The following is a 24607-nucleotide window of genomic DNA, read 5'->3' as shown; positions in this document are numbered from 1 at the left end:
TTACACCCTACCGTATATTTCTGAGGAGTATTGGTAAAATTCTAACTGCCTCAAGCGAGATAAGATAATTTTTTATATCATAAGAGTTTTCTTTGACCCCTCAGAATAAATAAAAACCATTGGAAATGTGCATATAATTAAAAGCTATTACATTGCAATTACTGTATAACAAAATAAGGTTTTCAATTATAAGAAAGTTTCTCCCTTATCTCTTTAAAGATTGCAGATAATTGGTGTGAATGGTTTTGACTTTGATGACACTAGAGGCAAAAATCTATGCAGGTACTTGTTTTCTGTATTTTAGTTAAGAATTGGGTAAATGTACAAGTAAAAAATACAGAACCACCCCTTCATATTTTTCACTTTTTTAATATTTTTCGTAAGTAATATAAGGGCATTTGAATTCTTCGAAAAAACACGTTGCTAAATAATATTTTAACATGAAGAATTAGTGCTGGGGCAACAAAAATCCGATTCAAAGACGAGGATTTTTGCACCTTCACGAATACTTTTTGTTGAAGAAGTATTACTTCGTTTGTTTTTTTATTTCTTCACAGGAAAATTAAATGGTGTCGACCATTGGGGCATCTGAATTTTATTCATTTTATTCAAATTATTTCTACTATTTTGCGATTTTTTTTCTGTATATTGAAAATGAAGGTTCAAAGAATGGGAAATTCTATATTGCAACTACATAAAAATTGTTTTCGTAATTGAAGACTCTTTGTCATTCTTACTCACGCTATTGTGTCGATAATTGGGACATTTACCTTACTCCAAATTTGTATTGCTTGAAAAAAGATATAAATTTAATTTCATTCTCATTTATATTAAAAAAATAAAATAAAACATAAAATATTTACATATATACAAATTTATTATTCTAGTTGAATATGAACAAATTGCTTCACAAATTCTCTCCAATTTTAATAGATGTTTTTCTACAGTTTTTCTGGATGTAAGTCTTTCACATGTCTTCTTAAAGTCCATTGCTCAGTTGTACTGAAATCGCATAATTTGCACTTTTTAGTCGAATGAATATTTTCCATATTACTTTTTAAATGAGTTTTTCTGCTCGCCTTATATTCACATATATCACATTGATAGTCTTTAATCTTCAAATGAACACTTTTGATATGTTTGTTCAAATCTTTTTTCGAAGTTGTAGACAATTCACATACATTACATTTGTAGTTTCTAGGTTTTGGATATGTTTCCGTATCTGAATGTACTTTCTGTATGTGATATTTCAACGAACTACTCAAATTTGTGGCATAAGCACATTCTTCACATTTAAATTTCTTCAAATTCAAATGTACAGTTGTTATATGACGATTCAAATTAGTTTTTCGACTCGTCGAATATTCACAAAGATGGCATTGGAATTTTTTCAATTTGAAATGTACATCACTCATATGTTGTAAAACAGTATTACTATCACTTGATATATAGTCACAAAGGCGGCATTTGAAATCTTTTTTGTTAAAATGCACAATGTTCACATGTCTCCTGAAATTGCCTATCCAGATTGTCGAAAATTCACACAAACAACACTCGAATTTTTCCTGACTTTCATTTCTATCTTTCTCTCCAACATCACTTTCCAGTTTCATATTATTGGCCTCGTAATATGTTCTGCCAGTTTCTCTTGCAATAATATTTCCGTTTGGTTCAATAAACTCCTCAGTAATTTCTAAATCTTCCTCCTTCACCTTCAATTCTACTTCTGGATTTACGTGTTCGTAAGCCATTATTCCAATATATAAATTCAATACTGTAAAAAAAAATTATGAAATCAAAATTATAGCAAAGTGTATAAACTTTCGGTAGTAGAGGTCGTTGTTTTTGGTCAGAAAATGAACTGGTTGTCTCTTGTACAAAAATGTAGGTAGTTAGTTTATTCTGGTCTATGATCCAGAGAGAACCTGGCTTGTGTTTTCTTCTTCTTGATTGTCTGGCTTAAGCTTGGCCATGTCGAACTCACTGCGCATAACCAGCAAGATGAAGTTTCAATAAAGGCAAACTATCGAACGTAGGTAAGGAATTGCGTAATCGCAATCTGGTAATAATGTAATATAATATTTTCGCTGAAGGTAATACGTTTGGGTATTTATTGTAATTTTAATGACAATGAAAAATAATATTACTGTAATGAAAAACTATGAGTCTGAATTGAATGAAAATCTTTCAATTCACCCAGTATAATTAGATCTTACAATAATTTATTTCATTGAATATATACTTGAAAGACCTTCAAATGAAAGTGTCACGATATACCAATAACGTAATCTCTTTCGCAGGAATACCAAGAATTGAGAAGAAATGAATTGATTTCATACATTTACACCCTACCGTATATTTCTGAGAAGTATTGGTAAAATTCTAACTGCCTCAAGCCAGATGAGATAATTTATTATATCATAAGAGTTTTCTTTGACCCCTCAGAATAAATAAAAACCATTGGAAATGTGCATATAATTAAAAGCTATTACATTGCAATTACTGTAGAACAAAATAAGGTTTTCAATTATAAGAAAGTTTCTCCCTTATCTCTTTAAAGATTGCAGATAATTGGTGTGAATGGTTTTGACTTTTATGACACTAGAGGCAAAAATCTATGCAGGTACTTGTTTTCTGTATTTTTGTTAAGAATTGGGTAAATGTACAAGTAAAAAATACAGAATCACCCCTTCATATTTTTCACTTTTTTAATATTTTTCGTAAGTAATATAAGGGCATTTGAATTCTTCGAAAAAACACGTTGCTAAATAATATTTTAACATGAAGAATTAGTGCTGGCAACAAAAATCCGATTCAAAGACGAGGATTTTTGCACCTTCATGAATACTTTTTGTTGAAGAAGTATTACTTCGTGTGTTTTTTTTATTTCTTCACAGGAAAATTAAATGGTGTCGACCATTGGGGCATCTGAATTTTATTCAAATTATTTCTACTATTTTGCGATTTTTACGTGTTCGTAAGCCATTATTCCAATATATAAATTCAATACTGTAAAAAAAATTATGAAATCAAAATTATAGCAAAGTGTATAAACTTTCGGTAGTAGAGGTCGTTGTTTTTGGTCAGAAAATGAACTGGTTGTCTCTTGTACAAAAATGTAGGTAGTTAGTTAATTCTGGTCTATGATCCAGAGAGAACCTGGCTTGTGTATTATTCTTCTTGATTGACTGGCTTAAGCTTGGCCATGTCGAACTCACTGCGCATAACCAGCAAGGCGAAGTTTTAATAAAGGCAAACTATCGAACGTAGGTAAGGAATTGCGTAATCGCAAACTGGTAACAATGTAATATAATATTTTCGCTGAAGGTAATACGTTTGGGTATTTATTGTAATTTCAATGACAATGAAAAATAATATTACCGTAATGAAAAACTATGAGTCTGAATTGAATGAAAATCTTTCAATTCACCCAGTATAATTACCTAGATCTTACAATAATTTATTTCATTGAATATATACTTGAAAGACCTTCAAATGAAAGTGTCACGATATACCAATAACGTCATCTCTTTCGCAGGAATACCAAGAATTGAGAAGAAATGAATTGATTTCATACATTTACACCCTACCGTATATTTCTGAGAAGTATTGGTAAAATTCTAACTGCCTCAAGCGAGATAAGATAATTTTTTATATCATAAGAGTTTTCTTTGACCCCTCAGAATAAATAAAAACCATTGGAAATGTGCATATAATTAAAAGCTATTACATTGCAATTACTGTATAACAAAATAAGGTTTTCAATTATAAGAAAGTTTCTCCCTTATCTCTTTAAAGATTGCAGATAATTGGTGTGAATGGTTTTGACTTTGATGACACTAGAGGCAAAAATCTATGCAGGTACTTGTTTTCTGTATTTAAGTTAAGAATTGGGTAAATGTACAAGTAAAAAATACAGAACCACCCCTTCATATTTTTCACTTTTTTAATATTTTTCGTAAGTAATATAAGGGCATTTGAATTCTTCGAAAAAACACGTTGCTAAATAATATTTTAACATGAAGAATTAGTGCTGGGGCAACAAAAATCCGATTCAAAGACGAGGATTTTTGCACCTTCACGAATACTTTTTGTTGAAGAAGTATTACTTCGTTTGTTTTTTTATTTCTTCACAGGAAAATTAAATGGTGTCGACCATTGGGGCATCTGAATTTTATTCATTTTATTCAAATTATTTCTACTATTTTACGATTTTTTTTCCTGTATATTGAAAATGAAGGTTCAAAGAATGGGAAATTCTATATTGCAACTACATAAAAATTGTTTTCGTAATTGAAGACTCTTTGTCATTCTTACTCACGCTATTGTGTCGATAATTGGGACATTTACCTTACTCCAAATTTGTATTGCTTGAAAAAAGATATAAATTTAATTTCATTCTCATTTATATTAAAAAAATAAAATAAAACATAAAATATTTACATATATACAAATTTATTATTCTAGTTGAATATGAACAAATTGCTTCACAAATTCTCTCCAATTTTAATAGATGTTTTTCTACAGTTTTTCTGGATGTAAGTCTTTCACATGTCTTCTTAAAGTCCATTGCTCAGTTGTACTGAAATCGCATAATTTGCACTTTTTAGTCGAATGAATATTTTCCATATGACTTTTTAAATGTGTTTTTCTGCTCACCTTATATTCACATATATCACATTGATAGTCTTTATTCTTCAAATGAACACTTTTGATATGTATGTTCAAATCTTTTTTTGAAGTTGTAGACAATTCACATACATTACATTTGTAGTTTCTAGGTTTTGGATATGTTTCCGTATCTGAATGTACTTTCTGTATGTGATATTTCAACGAACTACTCAAATTTGTGGCATAAAATTGTGGCGATTGATAACGCCAGCACCAAAATATCCGAGATTGAGATTCAGCCGGCTGAAATGTTGGAACGCTTACGTAGGTCCCACAACATACTGATTCGCGGAATTCCTGAAGCTAGCCCCGCGGATGACGAGGCGAGTGTTTCTCAAGTTCTCGACCGCGTGAATCCAGATGCTAATTCGCAACGTACCTCCATCTCTAGAATAGGAGTATCGACTAACAACCGTCCAAGAATTCTCAAAGTATCTTTCAACAACCCACTGATAGTCACGAGAATTCTCAAAGACAGGCGAGTCATCGCCAGCGTACGCGACTGGCGGAAATATAGCATTACTGACGATAAAACACCTTTACAAGTAAAAGAGCTCAATGATTTGCGTGCCGAACTAAAGCACAGAATCGACGCGGGCGAGTCTAACATCAACATCAAATATATCTCCGGTAAGCCTACTATCACAAAGATCTCCACTTCTAAGAGTGCAAAAAACTAGACATTCTCCATGAGTGGACCATCCTTTATACCAACGCACAGTCTCTGTTCTCCAAGTACTTGGAATTGTTAGCTTATGTGGACGTCCATCATCCAACTTTCATCTTGATCGCGGAATCCTGGCTTCATCCTGGTATTCCAGATTCACTGGTTTCCATACCCGGTTATTCGATTTATAGGCAGGACAGTACAACAACTGTGGGTCATGGTGGTGTTTGCATGTATGTGGCCACGAATATCTCTTTATCTTTTTCTCTGAAAGTAACTAACCTTGACCTCCCAGGAATTGACAATAAATTCCTTGATCTGTTGGAGGAGAAGTCTTGCTTCTTCACCATCGGCTGCATTTATCGACCTCGCCCTTGCCAATCCGATACTTCACTGGCTGCTCATCTGGGTAGTCTTTCCACGACCAAGCGCAATCTATATATAGCTGGTGATTTCAACATGCCCGATGTTGAATGGCCTATGACATCAAAGACCTATAATTCGGCATCTAGCGTTTATGTAGACGCTATCCGCGACTACAACCTCTTTCAACTGGTGGACTTTCCTACGCGCTTTCGCAATTTGCAGACTCCTTCTCTTCTAGATCTATTGCTAACGAACGATACTGACCTTGTTTCCAAGATTGAACAATATCCACCCTTAGGCAAATCAGACCACATTATCTTACTCTCCACCATTCATATGAGATCACGTACACCATCCAATAGGTCAAGAAAACATTTGAAAATCATAGACTATCATCAACTTTGTCTGAGACTGGGGGACGTCGATTGGAGTACACTTCTTGCGCCCAATACTGATACTGAGGAGATGTGGGCTGTTTTTACCACAACCCTTCTAAACTTGACCAATGAATGCTCATCTGTGAGAAATATTGTTTACATACCAGCTAAGCCCTGGATCGATCAAAATATCCTTAGACTAATACGTCACAAGAAGTCCATATGGCAACGTTACCTACGTCATAAGCAAGTAAGAGACTACGAAGACCATCGACGTTTCTCCAATTCACTTTCATCACTAATTGCCGATTCCAAAAGGGAATTTGAATCCAATCTAATACATTCTAAGAACAACAAAAAGTTTTTCAAATACGTCAGATCAACCCTTAATTCTAAAGTTGGCATACCATTGGTTCGCAATTCTAGCAATACTCCTTGCTCCTGTCCCGAGGAGACGGCAAACGTCCTAGCTGATTCCTTTGCTGCCTCTTTTACAAGAGGAGCCCACCAACTTCCAAGATTGAACGTTGAGAGGAATTCTTCTGAAATAACAGAGTCTTCTTTCGACCCTGCAGTCGTTGAAGCCCATTTATCTGCACTCAATGTTAACTCCCCTCCTGGTGCGGATGGCATCACTGCTAAAATACTCAAGGAATGTGCCCAACCTCTTTCGTATCCTCTTTCTATTTTGTACAAACGTTCACTTCAAACATCCAGCCTACCCTCTGCTTGGCGTAATGCACTTGTAACGCCAATTTTCAAGAAGGGAGATAAACGTGACGCAGAAAATTATCGTCCAATTAGTCTGGTTCCGATTGTGGCAAAGGTGTGCGAGAAGATCATCTTGAGTGGTGTCCTTGAGTTTGCACTTAGCGGTAACCTTATTCCCGAATGTCAACACGGCTTCCTTTCTGGTAGATCAGTCATTACTAACCTCCTTGAGTGCGTAAACTCCTGGTCCGAGTCCCTTGATAAGGGCTGTCCAGTCGACATTGTTTATCTGGATTTTTCTCGGGCATTTGACCGTGTACCACATGATCTTCTCTTACATAAACTCGAACATCTTGGGGTCCGCGGCCGCCTGCTTTCTTGGATTGAAGCATTTCTTACCGATCGAACCTTCCAGGTTCGAGTCGATAAATCTCTCTCTTCGGCGAGACCTGTTGGAAGTGGAGTTCCACAGGGTTCTGTTTTGGGTCCACTACTTTTTCTCCTCTACATCTCTGATTTACCCAAGATCTTCAACTCTCAGTGTTCCCAATTTGCCGACGATACCAAATTATTCGGTAACCCCAACGTGGCAGCTCATCTGATTCAGGAAGACATGGAGAAATTGAACCATTGGTGCCAGGAGTGGAGGTTGCCTCTGAACTACGAGAAGTGTGTTGTTCTGCACTTGGGTGCTCGCAATCCCCGTCGTCAGTACTATATAAACAACAACCCCATCGCTACTTGTAGTAGTCATGCTGACCTTGGTGTAATTATGTCAGAGAATCTAAGCTGGTCCGACCACATTCTTCAAGCGGTAAACAAGGCCAAGAGAACTTTATTTATGGTTCAGAAAGCTTTTGGTAGATGTGATCCCTCCACCTGTGCTATCCTTTACAAACTTTACGTGAGACCCATACTGGAGTTTGCTGGCCCTGTGTGGAGTCCATCATTGAGTAGAGACTCGGCGTTATTGGAGAGCGTCCAGCGACGGGCAACTCGTTTGCCCTACGGCATCTTACGTCCCAGTTATGGTGAAAGACTGTCCATCATGAATCTGTCCACGTTTGATGACGGGAGGCTGCGTGGTGATCCCATCATTACTTTTCGTGCTCTTCACAACTTTTTTGGAGTTGACCTCAGTGGTCTCTTCAAGTTGAACCTGGACGACCGTCTGCGAGGTCACGCTTTCAAGCTGAGGAAGGAAAGTTTCAAAACATCCCAAAGACAGTTCTTCATCACAAACCGCGTGTTTACCGTTTGGAACTCTTTACCTTCATCGGTGGTGAACTCAGTTTCTGTGAACTCTTTTAAAAACAACTATGACACCTGGTTTCGTCGCGAGTGAGTGCTACTTGTGGAGCTGTGAATTACTTTTTCTTTTGTAATGCATTTTTTTTAAGTTTCGGTGTATTTTTTTCATATATTTCAATTTTTGTGAGTTTATAGGCTTGGCCTCAACTCTTTACCTTGTAATAATAATAATAATAATAATAAGCACATTCTTCACATTTAAATTTTTTCAAATTCAAATGTACAGTTGTTATGTGACGTTTCAAATTAGTTTTTCGACTCGTCGAATATTCACAAAGATGGCATTGGAATTTTTTCAATTTGAAATGTACATCACTCATATGTTGTAAAACCGTATTACTATCACTTGATATATAGTCACAAAGGCGGCATTTGAAATCTTTTTTGTTAAAATGCACAATGTTCACATGTCTCCTGATATTGCCTATCCAGATTGTCGAAAATTCACACAAACAACACTCGAATTTTTCCTGAGTTTCATTTCTATCTTTCTCTCCAACATCACTTTCCAGTTTCATATTATTGGCCTCGTAATATGTTCTGCCAGTTTCTTTTGCAATAATATTTCCGTTTGGTTCAATAAACTCCTCAGTAATTTCTAAATCTTCCTCCTTCACCTTCAATTCTACTTCTGGATTTACGTGTTCGTAAGCCATTATTCCAATATATAAATTCAATACTGTAAAAAAAAATTATGAAATCAAAATTATAGCAAAGTGTATAAACTTTCGGTAGTAGAGGTCGTTGTTTTTGGTCAGAAAATGAACTGGTTGTCTCTTGTACAAAAATGTAGGTAGTTAGTTAATTCTGGTCTATGATCCAGAGAGAACCTGGCTTGTGTATTATTCTTCTTGATTGACTGGCTTAAGCTTGGCCATGTCGAACTCACTGCGCATAACCAGCAAGGCGAAGTTTTAATAAAGGCAAACTATCGAACGTAGGTAAGGAATTGCGTAATCGCAAACTGGTAACAATGTAATATAATATTTTCGCTGAAGGTAATACGTTTGGGTATTTATTGTAATTTCAATGACAATGAAAAATAATATTACCGTAATGAAAAACTATGAGTCTGAATTGAATGAAAATCTTTCAATTCACCCAGTATAATTACCTAGATCTTACAATAATTTATTTCATTGAATATATACTTGAAAGACCTTCAAATGAAAGTGTCACGATATACCAATAACGTAATCTCTTTCGCAGGAATACCAAGAATTGAGAAGAAATGAATTGATTTCATACATTTACACCCTACCGTATATTTCTGAGAAGTATTGGTAAAATTCTAACTGCCTCAAGCGAGATAAGATAATTTTTTATATCATAAGAGTTTTCTTTGACCCCTCAGAATAAATAAAAACCATTGGAAATGTGCATATAATTAAAAGCTATTACATTGCAATTACTGTATAACAAAATAAGGTTTTCAATTATAAGAAAGTTTCTCCCTTATCTCTTTAAAGATTGCAGATAATTGGTGTGAATGGTTTTGACTTTGATGACACTAGAGGCAAAATCTATGCAGGTACTTGTTTTCTGTATTTTAGTTAAGAATTGGGTAAATGTACAAGTAAAAAATACAGAACCACCCCTTCATATTTTTCACTTTTTTAATATTTTTCGTAAGTAATATAAGGGCATTTGAATTCTTCGAAAAAACACGTTGCTAAATAATATTTTAACATGAAGAATTAGTGCTGGGGCAACAAAAATCCGATTCAAAGACGAGGATTTTTGCACCTTCACGAATACTTTTTGTTGAAGAAGTATTACTTCGTTTGTTTTTTTATTTCTTCACAAGAAAATTAAATGGTGTCGACCATTGAGGCATCTGAATTTTATTCATTTTATTCAAATTATTTCTACTATTTTACGATTTTTTTTCCTGTATATTGAAAATGAAGGTTCAAAGAATGGGAAATTCTATATTGCAACTACATAAAAATTGTTTTCGTAATTGAAGACTCTTTGTCATTCTTACTCACGCTATTGTGTCGATAATTGGGACATTTACCTTACTCCAAATTTGTATTGCTTGAAAAAAGATATAAATTTAATTTCATTCTCATTTATATTAAAAAAATGAAATAAAACATAAAATATTTACATATATACAAATTTATTATTCTAGTTGAATATGAACAAATTGCTTCACAAATTCTCTCCAATTTTAATAGATGTTTTTCTACAGTTTTTCTGGATGTAAGTCTTTCACATGTCTTCTTAAAGTCCATTGCTCAGTTGTACTGAAATCGCATAATTTGCACTTTTTAGTCGAATGAATATTTTCCATATGACTTTTTAAATGAGTTTTTCTGCTCGCCTTATATTCACATATATCACATTGATAGTCTTTAATCTTCAAATGAACACTTTTGATATGTATGTTCAAATCTTTTTTTGAAGTTGTAGACAATTCACATACATTACATTTGTAGTTTCTAGGTTTTGGATATGTTTCCGTATCTGAATGTACTTTCTGTATGTGATATTTCAACGAACTACTCAAATTTGTGGCATAAGCACATTCTTCACATTTAAATTTTTTCAAATTCAAATGTACAGTTGTTATGTGACGTTTCAAATTAGTTTTTCGACTCGTCGAATATTCACAAAGATGGCATTGGAATTTTTTCAATTTGAAATGTACATCACTCATATGTTGTAAAACCGTATTACTATCACTTGATATATAGTCACAAAGGCGGCATTTGAAATCTTTTTTGTTAAAATGCACAATGTTCACATGTCTCCTGATATTGCCTATCCAGATTGTCGAAATTTCACACAAACAACACTCGAATTTTTCCTGAGTTTCATTTCTATCTTTCTCTCCAACATCACTTTCCAGTTTCATATTATTGGCCTCGTAATATGTTCTGCCAGTTGCTCTTGCAATAATATTTCCGTTTGGTTCAATAAACTCCTCAGTAATTTCTAAATCTTCCTCCTTCACCTTCAATTCAACTTCTGGATTTACGTGTTCGTAAGCCATTATTCCAATATATAAATTCAATACTGTAAAAAAAAATTATGAAATCAAAATTATAGCAAAGTGTATAAACTTTCGGTAGTAGAGGTCGTTGTTTTTGGTCAGAAAATGAACTGGTTGTCTCTTGTACAAAAATGTAGGTAGTTAGTTAATTCTGGTCTATGATCCAGAGAGAACCTGGCTTGTGTATTCTTCTTCTTGATTGACTGGCTTAAGCTTGGCCATGTCGAACTCACTGCGCATAACCAGCAAGGCGAAGTTTTAATAAAGGCAAACTATCGAACGTAGGTAAGGAATTGCGTAATCGCAAACTGGTAACAATGTAATATAATATTTTCGCTGAAGGTAATACGTTTGGGTATTTATTGTAATTTCAATGACAATGAAAAATAATATTACCGTAATGAAAAACTATGAGTCTGAATTGAATGAAAATCTTTCAATTCACCCAGTATAATTACCTAGATCTTACAATAATTTATTTCATTGAATATATACTTGAAAGACCTTCAAATGAAAGTGTCACGATATACCAATAACGTAATCTCTTTCGCAGGAATACCAAGAATTGAGAAGAAATGAATTGATTTCATACATTTACACCCTACCGTATATTTCTGAGAAGTATTGGTAAAATTCTAACTGCCTCAAGCGAGATAAGATAATTTTTTATATCATAAGAGTTTTCTTTGACCCCTCAGAATAAATAAAAACCATTGGAAATGTGCATATAATTAAAAGCTATTACATTGCAATTACTGTATAACAAAATAAGGTTTTCAATTATAAGAAAGTTTCTCCCTTATCTCTTTAAAGATTGCAGATAATTGGTGTGAATGGTTTTGACTTTGATGACACTAGAGGCAAAAATCTATGCAGGTACTTGTTTTCTGTATTTTAGTTAAGAATTGGGTAAATGTACAAGTAAAAAATACAGAACCACCCCTTCATATTTTTCACTTTTTTAATATTTTTCGTAAGTAATATAAGGGCATTTGAATTCTTCGAAAAAACACGTTGCTAAATAATATTTTAACATGAAGAATTAGTGCTGGGGCAACAAAAATCCGATTCAAAGACGAGGATTTTTGCACCTTCACGAATACTTTTTGTTGAAGAAGTATTACTTCGTTTGTTTTTTTATTTCTTCACAGGAAAATTAAATGGTGTCGACCATTGGGGCATCTGAATTTTATTCATTTTATTCAAATTATTTCTACTATTTTACGATTTTTTTTTCTGTATATTGAAAATGAAGGTTCAAAGAATGGGAAATTCTATATTGCATCTACATAAAAATTGTTTTCGTAATTGAAGACTCTTTGTCATTCTTACTCACGCTATTGTGTCGATAATTGGGACATTTACCTTACTCCAAATTTCTATTGCTTGAAAAAAGATATAAATTTAATTTCATTCTCATTTATATTGAAAAAATAAAATAAAACATAAAATATTTACATATATACAAATTTATTATTCTAGTTGAATATGAACAAATTGCTTCACAAATTCTCTCCAATTTTAATAGATGTTTTTCTACAGTTTTTCTGGATGTAAGTCTTTCACATGTCTTCTTAAAGTCCATTGCTCAGTTGTACTGAAATCGCATAATTTGCACTTTTTAGTCGAATGAATATTTTCCATATGACTTTTTAAATGAGTTTTTCTGCTCGCCTTATATTCACATATATCACATTGATAGTCTTTAATCTTCAAATGAACACTTTTGATATGTTTGTTCAAATCTTTTTTTGAAGTTGTAGACAATTCACATACATTACATTTGTAGTTTCTAGGTTTTGGATATGTTTCCCTATCTGAATGTACTTTCTGTATGTGATATTTCAACGAACTACTCAAATTTGTGGCATGAGCACATTCTTCACATTTAAATTTCTTCAAATTCAAATGTACAGTTGTTATGTGACGTTTCAAATTAGTTTTTCGACTCGTCGAATATTCACAAAGATGGCATTGGAATTTTTTCAATTTGAAATGTACATCACTCATATGTTGTAAAACAGTATTACTATCACTTGATATATAGTCACAAAGGCGGCATTTGAAATCTTTTTTGTTAAAATGCACAATGTTCACATGTCTCCTGAAATTGCCTATCCAGATTGTCGAAAATTCACACAAACAACACTCGAATTTTTCCTGAGTTTCATTTCTATCTTTCTCTCCAACATCACTTTCCAGTTTCATATTATTGGCCTCGTAATATGTTCTGCCAGTTTCTCTTGCAATAATATTTCCGTTTGGTTCAATAAACTCCTCAGTAATTTCTAAATCTTCCTCCTTCACCTTCAATTCTACTTCTGGATTTACGTGTTCGTAAGCCATTATTCCAATATATAAATTCAATACTGTAAAAAAAAATTATGAAATCAAAATTATAGCAAAGTGTATAAACTTTCGGTAGTAGAGGTCGTTGTTTTTGGTCAGAAAATGAACTGGTTATCTCTTGTACAAAAATGTAGGTAGTTAGTTAATTCTGGTCTATGATCCAGAGAGAACCTGGCTTGTGTTTTCTTCTTCTTGATTGTCTGGCTTAAGCTTGGCCATGTCGAACTCACTGCGCATAACCAGCAAGATGAAGTTTCAATAAAGGCAAACTATCGAACGTAGGTAAGGAATTGCGTAATAGCAAACTGGTAATAATGTAATATAATATTTTCGCTGAAGGTAATACGTTTGGGTATTTATTGTAATTTTAATGACAATGAAAAATAATATTACTGTTATGAAAAACAATGAGTCTGAATTGAATGAAAATCTTTCAATTCACCCAGTATAATTAGATCTTACAATAATTTATTTCATTGAATATATACTTGAAAGACCTTCAAATGAAAGTGTCACGATATACCAATAACGTAATCTCTTTCGCAGGAATACCAAGAATTGAGAAGAAATGAATTGATTTCATACATTTACACCCTACCGTATATTTCTGAGAAGTATTGGTAAAATTCTAACTGCCTCAAGCGAGATAAGATAATTTTTTATATCATAAGAGTTTTCTTTGACCCCTCAGAATAAATAAAAACCATTGGAAATGTGCATATAATTAAAAGCTATTACATTGCAATTACTGTATAACAAAATAAGGTTTTCAATTATAAGAAAGTTTCTCCCTTATCTCTTTAAAGATTGCAGATAATTGGTGTGAATGGTTTTGACTTTGATGACACTAGAGGCAAAAATCTATGCAGGTACTTGTTTTCTGTATTTTAGTTAAGAATTGGGTAAATGTACAAGTAAAAAATACAGAACAACCCCTTCATATTTTTCACTTTTTTAATATTTTTCGTAAGTAATATAAGGGCATTTGAATTCTTCGCAAAAACACGTTGCTAAATAATATTTTAACATGAAGAATTAGTGCTGGGGCAACAAAAATCCGATTCAAAGACGAGGATTTTTGCACATACTCCAAATTTGTATTGCTTGAAAAAAGATATAAATTTAATTTCATTCTCATTTATATTAAAAAAATAAAATAAAACATAAAATATTTACATATATACAAATTTATTATTCTAGTTGAATATGAACAAATTGCTTCACAAATTCTCTCCAATTTTAATAGATGTTTTTCTACAGTTTTTCTGGATGTAAGTCTTTCACATGTCTTCTTAAAGTCCATTGCTCAGTTGTACTGAAATCGCATAATTTGCACTTTTTAGTCGAATGAATATTTTCCATATGACTTTTTAAATGAGTTTTTCTGCTCGCCTTATATTCACATATATCACATTGATAGTCTTTAATCTTCAAATGAACACTTTTGATATTTTTGTTCAAATCTTTTTTCGAAGTTTTAGACAATTCACATACATTACATTTGTAGTTTCTAGGTTTTGGATATGTTTCCGTATCTGAATGTACTTTCTGTATGTGATATTTCAACGAACTACTCAAATTTGTGGCATAAGCACATTCTTCACATTTAAATTTTTTCAAATTCAAATGTACAGTTGTTATGTGACGTTTCAAATTAGTTTTTCGACTCGTCGAATATTCACAAAGATGGCATTGGAATTTTTTCAATTTGAAATGTACATCACTCATATGTTGTAAAACCGTATTACTATCACTTGATATATAGTCACAAAGGCGGCATTTGAAATCTTTTTTGTTAAAATGCACAATGTTCACATGTCTCCTGATATTGCCTATCCAGATTGTCGAAAATTCACACAAACAACACTCGAATTTTTCCTGAGTTTCATTTCTATCTTTCTCTCCAACATCACTTTCCAGTTTCATATTATTGGCCTCGTAATATGTTCTGCCAGTTTCTCTTGCAATAATATTTCCGTTTGGTTCAATAAACTCCTCAGTAATTTCTAAATCTTCCTCCTTCACCTTCAATTCTACTTCTGGATTTACGTGTTCGTAAGCCATTATTCCAATATATAAATTCAATACTGTAAAAAAAAATTATGAAATCAAAATTATAGCAAAGTGTATAAACTTTCGGTAGTAGAGGTCGTTGTTTTTGGTCAGAAAATGAACTGGTTGTCTCTTGTACAAAAATGTAGGTAGTTAGTTAATTCTGGTCTATGATCCAGAGAGAACCTGGCTTGTGTATTCTTCTTCTTGATTGACTGGCTTAAGCTTGGCCATGTCGAACTCACTGCGCATAACCAGCAAGGCGAAGTTTTAATAAAGGCAAACTATCGAACGTAGGTAAGGAATTGCGTAATCGCAAACTGGTAACAATGTAATATAATATTTTCGCTGAAGGTAATACGTTTGGGTATTTATTGTAATTTCAATGACAATGAAAAATAATATTACCGTAATGAAAAACTATGAGTCTGAATTGAATGAAAATCTTTCAATTCACCCAGTATAATTACCTAGATCTTACAATAATTTATTTCATTGAATATATACTAGAAAGACCTTCAAATGAAAGTGTCACGATATACCAATAACGTAATCTCTTTCGCAGGAATACCAAGAATTGAGAAGAAATGAATTGATTTCATACATTTACACCCTACCGTATATTTCTGAGAAGTATTGGTAAAATTCTAACTGCCTCAAGCGAGATAAGATAATTTTTTATATCATAAGAGTTTTCTTTGACCCCTCAGAATAAATAAAAACCATTGGAAATGTGCATATAATTAAAAGCTATTACATTGCAATTACTGTATAACAAAATAAGGTTTTCAATTATAAGAAAGTTTCTCCCTTATCTCTTTAAAGATTGCAGATAATTGGTGTGAATGGTTTTGACTTTGATGACACTAGAGGCAAAAATCTATGCAGGTACTTGTTTTCTGTATTTTAGTTAAGAATTGGGTAAATGTACAAGTAAAAAATACAGAACCACCCCTTCATATTTTTCACTTTTTTAATATTTTTCGTAAGTAATATAAGGGCATTTGAATTCTTCGAAAAAACACGTTGCTAAATAATATTTTAACATGAAGAATTAGTGCTGGGGCAACAAAAATCCGATTCAAAGACGAGGATTTTTGCACCTTCACGAATACTTTTTGTTGAAGAAGTATTACTTCGTTTGTTTTTTTATTTCTTCACAGGAAAATTAAATGGTGTCGACCATTGGGGCATCTGAATTTTATTCATTTTATTCAAATTATTTCTACTATTTTACGATTTTTTTTTCTGTATATTGAAAATGAAGGTTCAAAGAATGGGAAATTCTATATTGCAACTACATAAAAATTGTTTTCGTAATTGAAGACTCTTTGTCATTCTTACTCACGCTATTGTGTCGATAATTGGGACATTTACCTTACTCCAAATTTCTATTGCTTGAAAAAAGATATAAATTTAATTTCATTCTCATTTATATTGAAAAAATAAAATAAAACATAAAATATTTACATATATACAAATTTATTATTCTAGTTGAATATGAACAAATTGCTTCACAAATTCTCTCCAATTTTAATAGATGTTTTTCTACAGTTTTTCTGGATGTAAGTCTTTCACATGTCTTCTTAAAGTCCATTGCTCAGTTGTACTGAAATCGCATAATTTGCACTTTTTAGTCGAATGAATATTTTCCATATGACTTTTTAAATGAGTTTTTCTGCTCGCCTTATATTCACATATATCACATTGATAGTCTTTAATCTTCAAATGAACACTTTTGATATGTTTGTTCAAATCTTTTTTCGAAGTTGTAGACAATTCACATACATTACATTTGTAGTTTCTAGGTTTTGGATATGTTTCCGTATCTGAATGTACTTTCTGTATGTGATATTTCAACGAACTACTCAAATTTGTGGCATAAGCACATTCTTCACATTTAAATTTTTTCAAATTCAAATGTACAGTTGTTATGTGACGTTTCAAATTAGTTTTTCGACTCGTCGAATATTCACAAAGATGGCATTGGAATTTTTTCAATTTGAAATGTACATCACTCATATGTTGTAAAACCGTATTACTATCACTTGATATATAGTCACAAAGGCGGCATTTGAAATCTTTTTTGTTAAAATGCACAATGTTCACATGTCTCCTGATATTGCCTATCCAGATTGTCGAAAATTCACACAAACAACACTCGAATTTTTCCTGAGTTTCATTTCTATCTTTCTCTCCAACATCACTTTCCAATTTCATATTATTGGCCTCGTAATATGTTCTGCCAGTTTCTCTTGCAATAATATTTCCGTTTGGTTCAATAAACTCCTCAGTAATTTCTAAATCTTCCTCCTTCACCTTCAATTCTACTTCTGGATTTACGTGTTCGTAAGCCATTATTCCAATATATAAATTCAATACTGTAAAAAAAAATTATGAAATCAAAATTATAGCAAAGTGTATAAACTTTCGGTAGTAGAGGTCGTTGTTTTTGGTCAGAAAATGAACTGGTTGTCTCTTGTACAAAAATGTAGGTAGTTAGTTAATTCTGGTCTATGATCCAGAGAGAACCTGGCTTGTGTATTCTTCTTCTTGATTGACTGGCTTAAGCTTGGCCATGTCGAACTCACTGCGCATAACCAGCAAGGCGAAGTTTTAATAAAGGCAAACTATCGAACGTAGGTAAGGAATTGCGTAATCGCAAACTGGTAACAATGTAATATAATATTTTCGCTGAAGGTAATACGTTAGGGTATTTATTGTAATTTCAATGACAATGAAAAATAATCTTACCGTAATGAAAAACTATGAGTCTGAATTGAATGAAAATCTTTCAATTCACCCAGTATAATTACCTAGATCTTACAATAATTTATTTCATTGAATATATACTTGAAAGACCTTCAAATGAAAGTGTCACGATATACCAATAACGTAATCTCTTTCGCAGGAATACCAAGAATTGAGAAGAAATGAATTGATTTCATACATTTACACCCTACCGTATATTTCTGAGAAGTATTGGTAAAATTCTAACTGCCTCAAGCGAGATAAGATAATTTTTTATATCATAAGAGTTTTCTTTGACCCCTCAGAATAAATAAAAACCATTGGAAATGTGCATATAATTAAAAGCTATTACATTGCAATTACTGTATAACAAAATAAGGTTTTCAATTATAAGAAAGTTTCTCCCTTATCTCTTTAAAGATTGCAGATAATTGGTGTGAATGGTTTTGACTTTGATGACACTAGAGGCAAAAATCTATGCAGGTACTTGTTTTCTGTATTTTAGTTAAGAATTGGGTAAATGTACAAGTAAAAAATACAGAACCACCCCTTCATATTTTTCACTTTTTTAATATTTTTCGTAAGTAATATAAGGGCATTTGAATTCTTCGAAAAAACACGTTGCTAAATAATATTTTAACATGAAGAATTAGTGCTGGGGCAACAAAAATCCGATTCAAAGACGAGGATTTTTGCACCTTCACGAATACTTTTTGTTGAAGAAGTATTACTCCGTTTGTTTTTTTATTTCTTCACAGGAAAATTAAATGGTGTCGACCATTGGGGCATCTGAATTTTATTCATTTTATTCAAATTATTTCTACTATTTTACGATTTTTTTTTCTGTATATTGAAAATGAAGGTTCAAAGAATGGGAAATTCTATATTGCAACTACATAAAAATTGTTTTCGTAATTGAAGACTCTTTGTCATTCTTACTCACGCTATTGTGTCGATAATTGGGACATTTACCTTACTCCAAATTTCTATTGCTTGAAAAAAGATATAAATTTAATTTCATTCTCATTTATATTGAAAAAATAAAATAAAACATAAAATATTTACATATATACAAATTTATTATTCTAGTTGAATATGAACAAATTGCTTCACAAATTCTCTCCAATTTTAATAGATGTTTTTCTACAGTTTTTCTGGATGTAAGTCTTTCACACGTCTTCTTAAAGTCCATTGCTCAGTTGTACTGAAATCGCATAATTTGCACTTTTTAGTCGAATGAATATTTTCCATATGACTTTTTAAATGAGTTTTTCTGCTCGCCTTATATTCACATATATCACATTGATAGTCTTTAATCTTCAAATGAACACTTTCGATATGTTTGTTCAAATCTTTTTTCGAAGTTGTAGACAATTCACATACATTACATTTGTAGTTTCTAGGTTTTGGATATGTTTCCGTATCTGAATGTACTTTCTGTATGTGATATTTCAACGAACTACTCAAATTTGTGGCATAAGCACATTCTTCACATTTAAATTTTTTCAAATTCAAATGTACAGTTGTTATGTGACGTTTCAAATTAGTTTTTCGACTCGTCGAATATTCACAAAGATGGCATTGGAATTTTTTCAATTTGAAATGTACATCACTCATATGTTGTAAAACCGTATTACTATCACTTGATATATAGTCACAAAGGCGGCATTTGAAATCTTTTTTGTTAAAATGCACAATGTTCACATGTCTCCTGATATTGCCTATCCAGATTGTCGAAAATTCACACAAACAACACTCGAATTTTTCCTGAGTTTCATTTCTATCTTTCTCTCCAACATCACTTTCCAGTTTCATATTATTGGCCTCGTAATATGTTCTGCCAGTTTCTCTTGCAATAATATTTCCGTTTGGTTCAATAAACTCCTCAGTAATTTCTAAATCTTCCTCCTTCACCTTCAATTCTACTTCTGGATTTACGTGTTCGTAAGCCATTATTCCAATATATAAATTCAATACTGTAAAAAAAAATTATGAAATCAAAATTATAGCAAAGTGTATAAACTTTCGGTAGTAGAGGTCGTTGTTTTTGGTCAGAAAATGAACTGGTTGTCTCTTGTACAAAAATGTAGGTAGTTAGTTAATTCTGGTCTATGATCCAGAGAGAACCTGGCTTGTGTATTCTTCTTCTTGATTGACTGGCTTAAGCTTGGCCATGTCGAACTCACTGCGCATAACCAGCAAGGCGAAGTTTTAATAAAGGCAAACTATCGAACGTAGGTAAGGAATTGCGTAATCGCAAACTGGTAACAATGTAATATAATATTTTCGCTGAAGGTAATACGTTAGGGTATTTATTGTAATTTCAATGACAATGAAAAATAATATTACCGTAATGAAAAACTATGAGTCTGAATTGAATGAAAATCTTTCAATTCACCCAGTATAATTACCTAGATCTTACAATTATTTATTTCATTGAATATATACTTGAAAGACCTTCAAATGAAAGTGTCACGATATACCAATAACGTAATCTCTTTCGCAGGAATACCAAGAATTGAGAAGAAATGAATTGATTTCATACATTTAAACCCTACCGTATATTTCTGAGAAGTATTGGTAAAATTCTAACTGCCTCAAGCGAGATAAGATAATTTTTTATATCATAAGAGTTTTCTTTGACCCCTCAGAATAAATAAAAACCATTGGAAATGTGCATATAATTAAAAGCTATTACATTGCAATTACTGTATAACAAAATAAGGTTTTCAATTATAAGAAAGTTTCTCCCTTATCTCTTTAAAGATTGCAGATAATTGGTGTGAATGGTTTTGACTTTGATGACACTAGAGGCAAAAATCTATGCAGGTACTTGTTTTCTGTATTTTAGTTAAGAATTGGGTAAATGTACAAGTAAAAAATACAGAACCACCCCTTCATATTTTTCACTTTTTTAATATTTTTCGTAAGTAATATAAGGGCATTTGAATTCTTCGAAAAAACACGTTGCTAAATAATATTTTAACATGAAGAATTAGTGCTGGGGCAACAAAAATCCGATTCAAAGACGAGGATTTTTGCACCTTCACGAATACTTTTTGTTGAAGAAGTATTACTCCGTTTGTTTTTTTATTTCTTCACAGGAAAATTAAATGGTGTCGACCATTGGGGCATCTGAATTTTATTCATTTTATTTCTTCAAATGAAAGTGTCACGATATACCAATTACGTCATCTCTTTCGCAGGAATACCAAGAATTGAGAAGAAATGAATTGATTTCATACATTTACACCCTACCGTATATTTCTGAGAAGTATTGGTAAAATTCTAACTGCCTCAAGCGAGATGAGATAATTTATTATATCATAAGAGTTTTCTTTGACCCCTCAGAATAAATAAAAACCATTGGAAATGTGCATATAATTAAAAGCTATTACATTGCAATTACTGTATAACAAAATAAGGTTTTCAATTATAAGAAAGTTTCTCCCTTATCTCTTTAAAGATTGCAGATAATTGGTGTGAATGGTTTTGACTTTGATGACACTTGTGGCAAAAATCTATGCAGGTACTTGTTTTCTGTATTTTAGTTAAGAATTGGGTAAATGTACAAGTAAAAAATACAGAACCACCCCTTCATATTTTTCACTTTTTTATTATTTTTCGTAAGTAATATAAAGGCATTTGAATTCTTCGAAAAAACACGTTGCTAAATAATATTTTAACATGAAGAATTAGTGCTGGGGCAACAAAAATCCGATTCAAAGACGAGGATTTTTGCACCTTCACGAATACTTTTTGTTGAAGAAGTATTACTTCGTGTGTTTTTTTATTTCTTCACAGGAAAATTAAATGGTGTCGACCATTGGGGCATCTGAATTTTATTCATTTTATTCAAATTATTTCTACTATTTTACGATTTTTTTTTCTGTATATTGAAAATGAAGGTTCAAAGAATGGGAAATTCTATATTGCAACTACATAAAAATTGTTTTCGTAATTGAAGACTCTTTGTCATTCTTACTCACGCTATTGTGTCGATAATTGGGACATTTACCTTACTCTAAATTTGTATTGCTTGAAAAAAGATATAAATTCAATTTCATTCTCATTTATATTAAAAAAATAAAATAAAACATAAAATATTTACATATATACAAATTTATTATTCTGGTTGAATATGAACAAATTGCTTCACAAATTCTCTCCAATTTTAATAGATGTTTTTCTACAGTTTTTCTGGATGTAAGTCTTTCACATGTCTTCTTAAAGTCCATTGCTCAGTTGTACTGAAATCGCATAATTTGCACTTTTTAGTCGAATGAATATTTTCCATATGACTTTTTAAATGAGTTTTTCTGCTCGCCTTATATTCACATATATCACATTGATAGTCTTTAATCTTCAAATGAACACTTTTGATATGTTTGTTCAAATCTTTTTTTGAAGTTGTAGACAATTCACATACATTACATTTGTAGTTTCTAGGTTTTGGATATGTTTCCCTATCTGAATGTACTTTCTGTATGTGATATTTCAACGAACTACTCAAATTTGTGGCATGAGCACATTCTTCACATTTAAATTTTTTGAAATTCAAATGTACAGTTGTTATGTGACGTTTCAAATTAGTTTTTCGACTCGTCGAATATTCACAAAGATGGCATTGGAATTTTTTCAATTTGAAATGTACATCACTCATATGTTGTAAAACAGTATTACTATCACTTGATATATAGTCACAAAGGCGGCATTTGAAATCTTTTTTGTTAAAATGCACAATGTTCACATGTCTCCTGATATTGCCTATCCAGATTGTCGAAAATTCACACAAACAACACTCGAATTTTTCCTGAGTTTCATTTCTATCTTTCTCTCCAACATCACTTTCCAGTTTCATATTATTGGCCTCGTAATATGTTCTGCCAGTTTCTCTTGCAATAATATTTCCGTTTGGTTCAATAAACTCCTCAGTAATTTCTAAATCTTCCTCCTTCACCTTCAATTCTACTTCTGGATTTACGTGTTCGTAAGCCATTATTCCAATATATAAATTCAATACTGTAAAAAAAAATTATGAAATCAAAATTATAGCAAAGTGTATAAACTTTCGGTAGTAGAGGTCGTTGTTTTTGGTCAGAAAATGAACTGGTTGTCTCTTGTACAAAAATGTAGGTAGTTAGTTAATTCTGGTCTATGATCCAGAGAGAACCTGGCTTGTGTATTCTTCTTCTTGATTGACTGGCTTAAGCTTGGCCATGTCGAACTCACTGCGCATAACCAGCAAGGCGAAGTTTTAATAAAGGCAAACTATCGAACGTAGGTAAGGAATTGCGTAATCGCAAACTGGTAACAATGTAATATAATATTTTCGCTGAAGGTAATACGTTAGGGTATTTATTGTAATTTCAATGACAATGAAAAATAATATTACCTAATGAAAAACTATGAGTCTGAATTGAATGAAAATCTTTCAATTCACCCAGTATAATTACCTAGATCTTACAATAATTTATTTCATTGAATATATACTTGAAAGACCTTCAAATGAAAGTGTCACGATATACCAATAACGTAATCTCTTTCGCAGGAATACCAAGAATTGAGAAGAAATGAATTGATTTCATACATTTACACCCTACCGTATATTTCTGAGAAGTATTGGTAAAATTCTAACTGCCTCAAGCGAGATGAGATAATTTATTATATCATAAGAGTTTTCTTTGACCCCTCAGAATAAATAAAAACCATTGGAAATGTGCATATAATTAAAAGCTATTACATTGCAATTACTGTATAACAAAATAAGGTTTTCAATTATAAGAAAGTTTCTCCCTTATCTCTTTAAAGATTGCAGATAATTGGTGTGAATGGTTTTGACTTTGATGACACTTGTGGCAAAAATCTATGCAGGTACTTGTTTTCTGTATTTTAGTTAAGAATTGGGTAAATGTACAAGTAAAAAATACAGAACCACCCCTTCATATTTTTCACTTTTTTAATATTTTTCGTAAGTAATATAAGGGCATTTGAATTCTTCGAAAAAACACGTTGCTAAATAATATTTTAACATGAAGAATTAGTGCTGGGGCAACAAAAATCCGATTCAAAGACGAGGATTTTTGCACCTTCACGAATACTTTTTGTTGAAGAAGTATTACTCCGTTTGTTTTTTTATTTCTTCACAGGAAAATTAAATGGTGTCGACCATTGGGGCATCTGAATTTTATTCATTTTATTCAAATTATTTCTACTATTTTACGATTTTTTTTTCTGTATATTGAAAATGAAGGTTCAAAGAATGGGAAATTCTATATTGCAACTACATAAAAATTGTTTTCGTAATTGAAGACTCTTTGTCATTCTTACTCACGCTATTGTGTCGATAAT

General features: G+C 32.0%; 7 protein-coding genes across 7 annotated transcripts; all 7 read right to left on the bottom strand.

The window, feature by feature from the left end:
- Nucleotides 1–941: 941 nt before the first annotated feature.
- Nucleotides 942–1751, bottom strand: LOC123678621 (RE1-silencing transcription factor A-like). Its single transcript, XM_045615751.1, has one exon. It carries the CDS (start codon nt 1749–1751, stop codon nt 942–944), a length of 810 nt encoding a protein of 269 aa, XP_045471707.1.
- An 8543-nt stretch (nt 1752–10294) lies between these two features.
- On the bottom strand, nt 10295–11104 carry LOC123678619 (zinc finger protein 64-like). The gene has a single exon (XM_045615750.1). The coding sequence runs from the start codon at nt 11102–11104 to the stop codon at nt 10295–10297; it is 810 nt and encodes a 269-aa protein (XP_045471706.1).
- Nucleotides 11105–12640: 1536 nt separating this feature from the next.
- LOC123678618 (RE1-silencing transcription factor-like) lies at nt 12641–13450 on the bottom strand. Its single transcript, XM_045615749.1, has one exon. It carries the CDS (start codon nt 13448–13450, stop codon nt 12641–12643), a length of 810 nt encoding a protein of 269 aa, XP_045471705.1.
- Nucleotides 13451–14707: 1257 nt separating this feature from the next.
- On the bottom strand, nt 14708–15517 carry LOC123678617 (RE1-silencing transcription factor-like). Its single transcript, XM_045615748.1, has one exon. The coding sequence runs from the start codon at nt 15515–15517 to the stop codon at nt 14708–14710; it is 810 nt and encodes a 269-aa protein (XP_045471704.1).
- Nucleotides 15518–17053: 1536 nt separating this feature from the next.
- On the bottom strand, nt 17054–17863 carry LOC123678616 (RE1-silencing transcription factor-like). The gene has a single exon (XM_045615747.1). The coding sequence runs from the start codon at nt 17861–17863 to the stop codon at nt 17054–17056; it is 810 nt and encodes a 269-aa protein (XP_045471703.1).
- Nucleotides 17864–19399: 1536 nt separating this feature from the next.
- Nucleotides 19400–20209, bottom strand: LOC123678615 (RE1-silencing transcription factor A-like). The gene has a single exon (XM_045615746.1). It carries the CDS (start codon nt 20207–20209, stop codon nt 19400–19402), a length of 810 nt encoding a protein of 269 aa, XP_045471702.1.
- A 2236-nt stretch (nt 20210–22445) lies between these two features.
- On the bottom strand, nt 22446–23255 carry LOC123678614 (RE1-silencing transcription factor-like). Its single transcript, XM_045615745.1, has one exon. It carries the CDS (start codon nt 23253–23255, stop codon nt 22446–22448), a length of 810 nt encoding a protein of 269 aa, XP_045471701.1.
- Nucleotides 23256–24607: the final 1352 nt, after the last annotated feature.

This window comes from Harmonia axyridis, chromosome 4 (genome assembly GCF_914767665.1).
Source record: "Harmonia axyridis chromosome 4, icHarAxyr1.1, whole genome shotgun sequence".
Lineage (NCBI taxonomy): Eukaryota > Metazoa > Arthropoda > Insecta > Coleoptera > Coccinellidae > Harmonia > Harmonia axyridis.
This window is presented reverse-complemented; position numbering and strand designations above follow the sequence as displayed.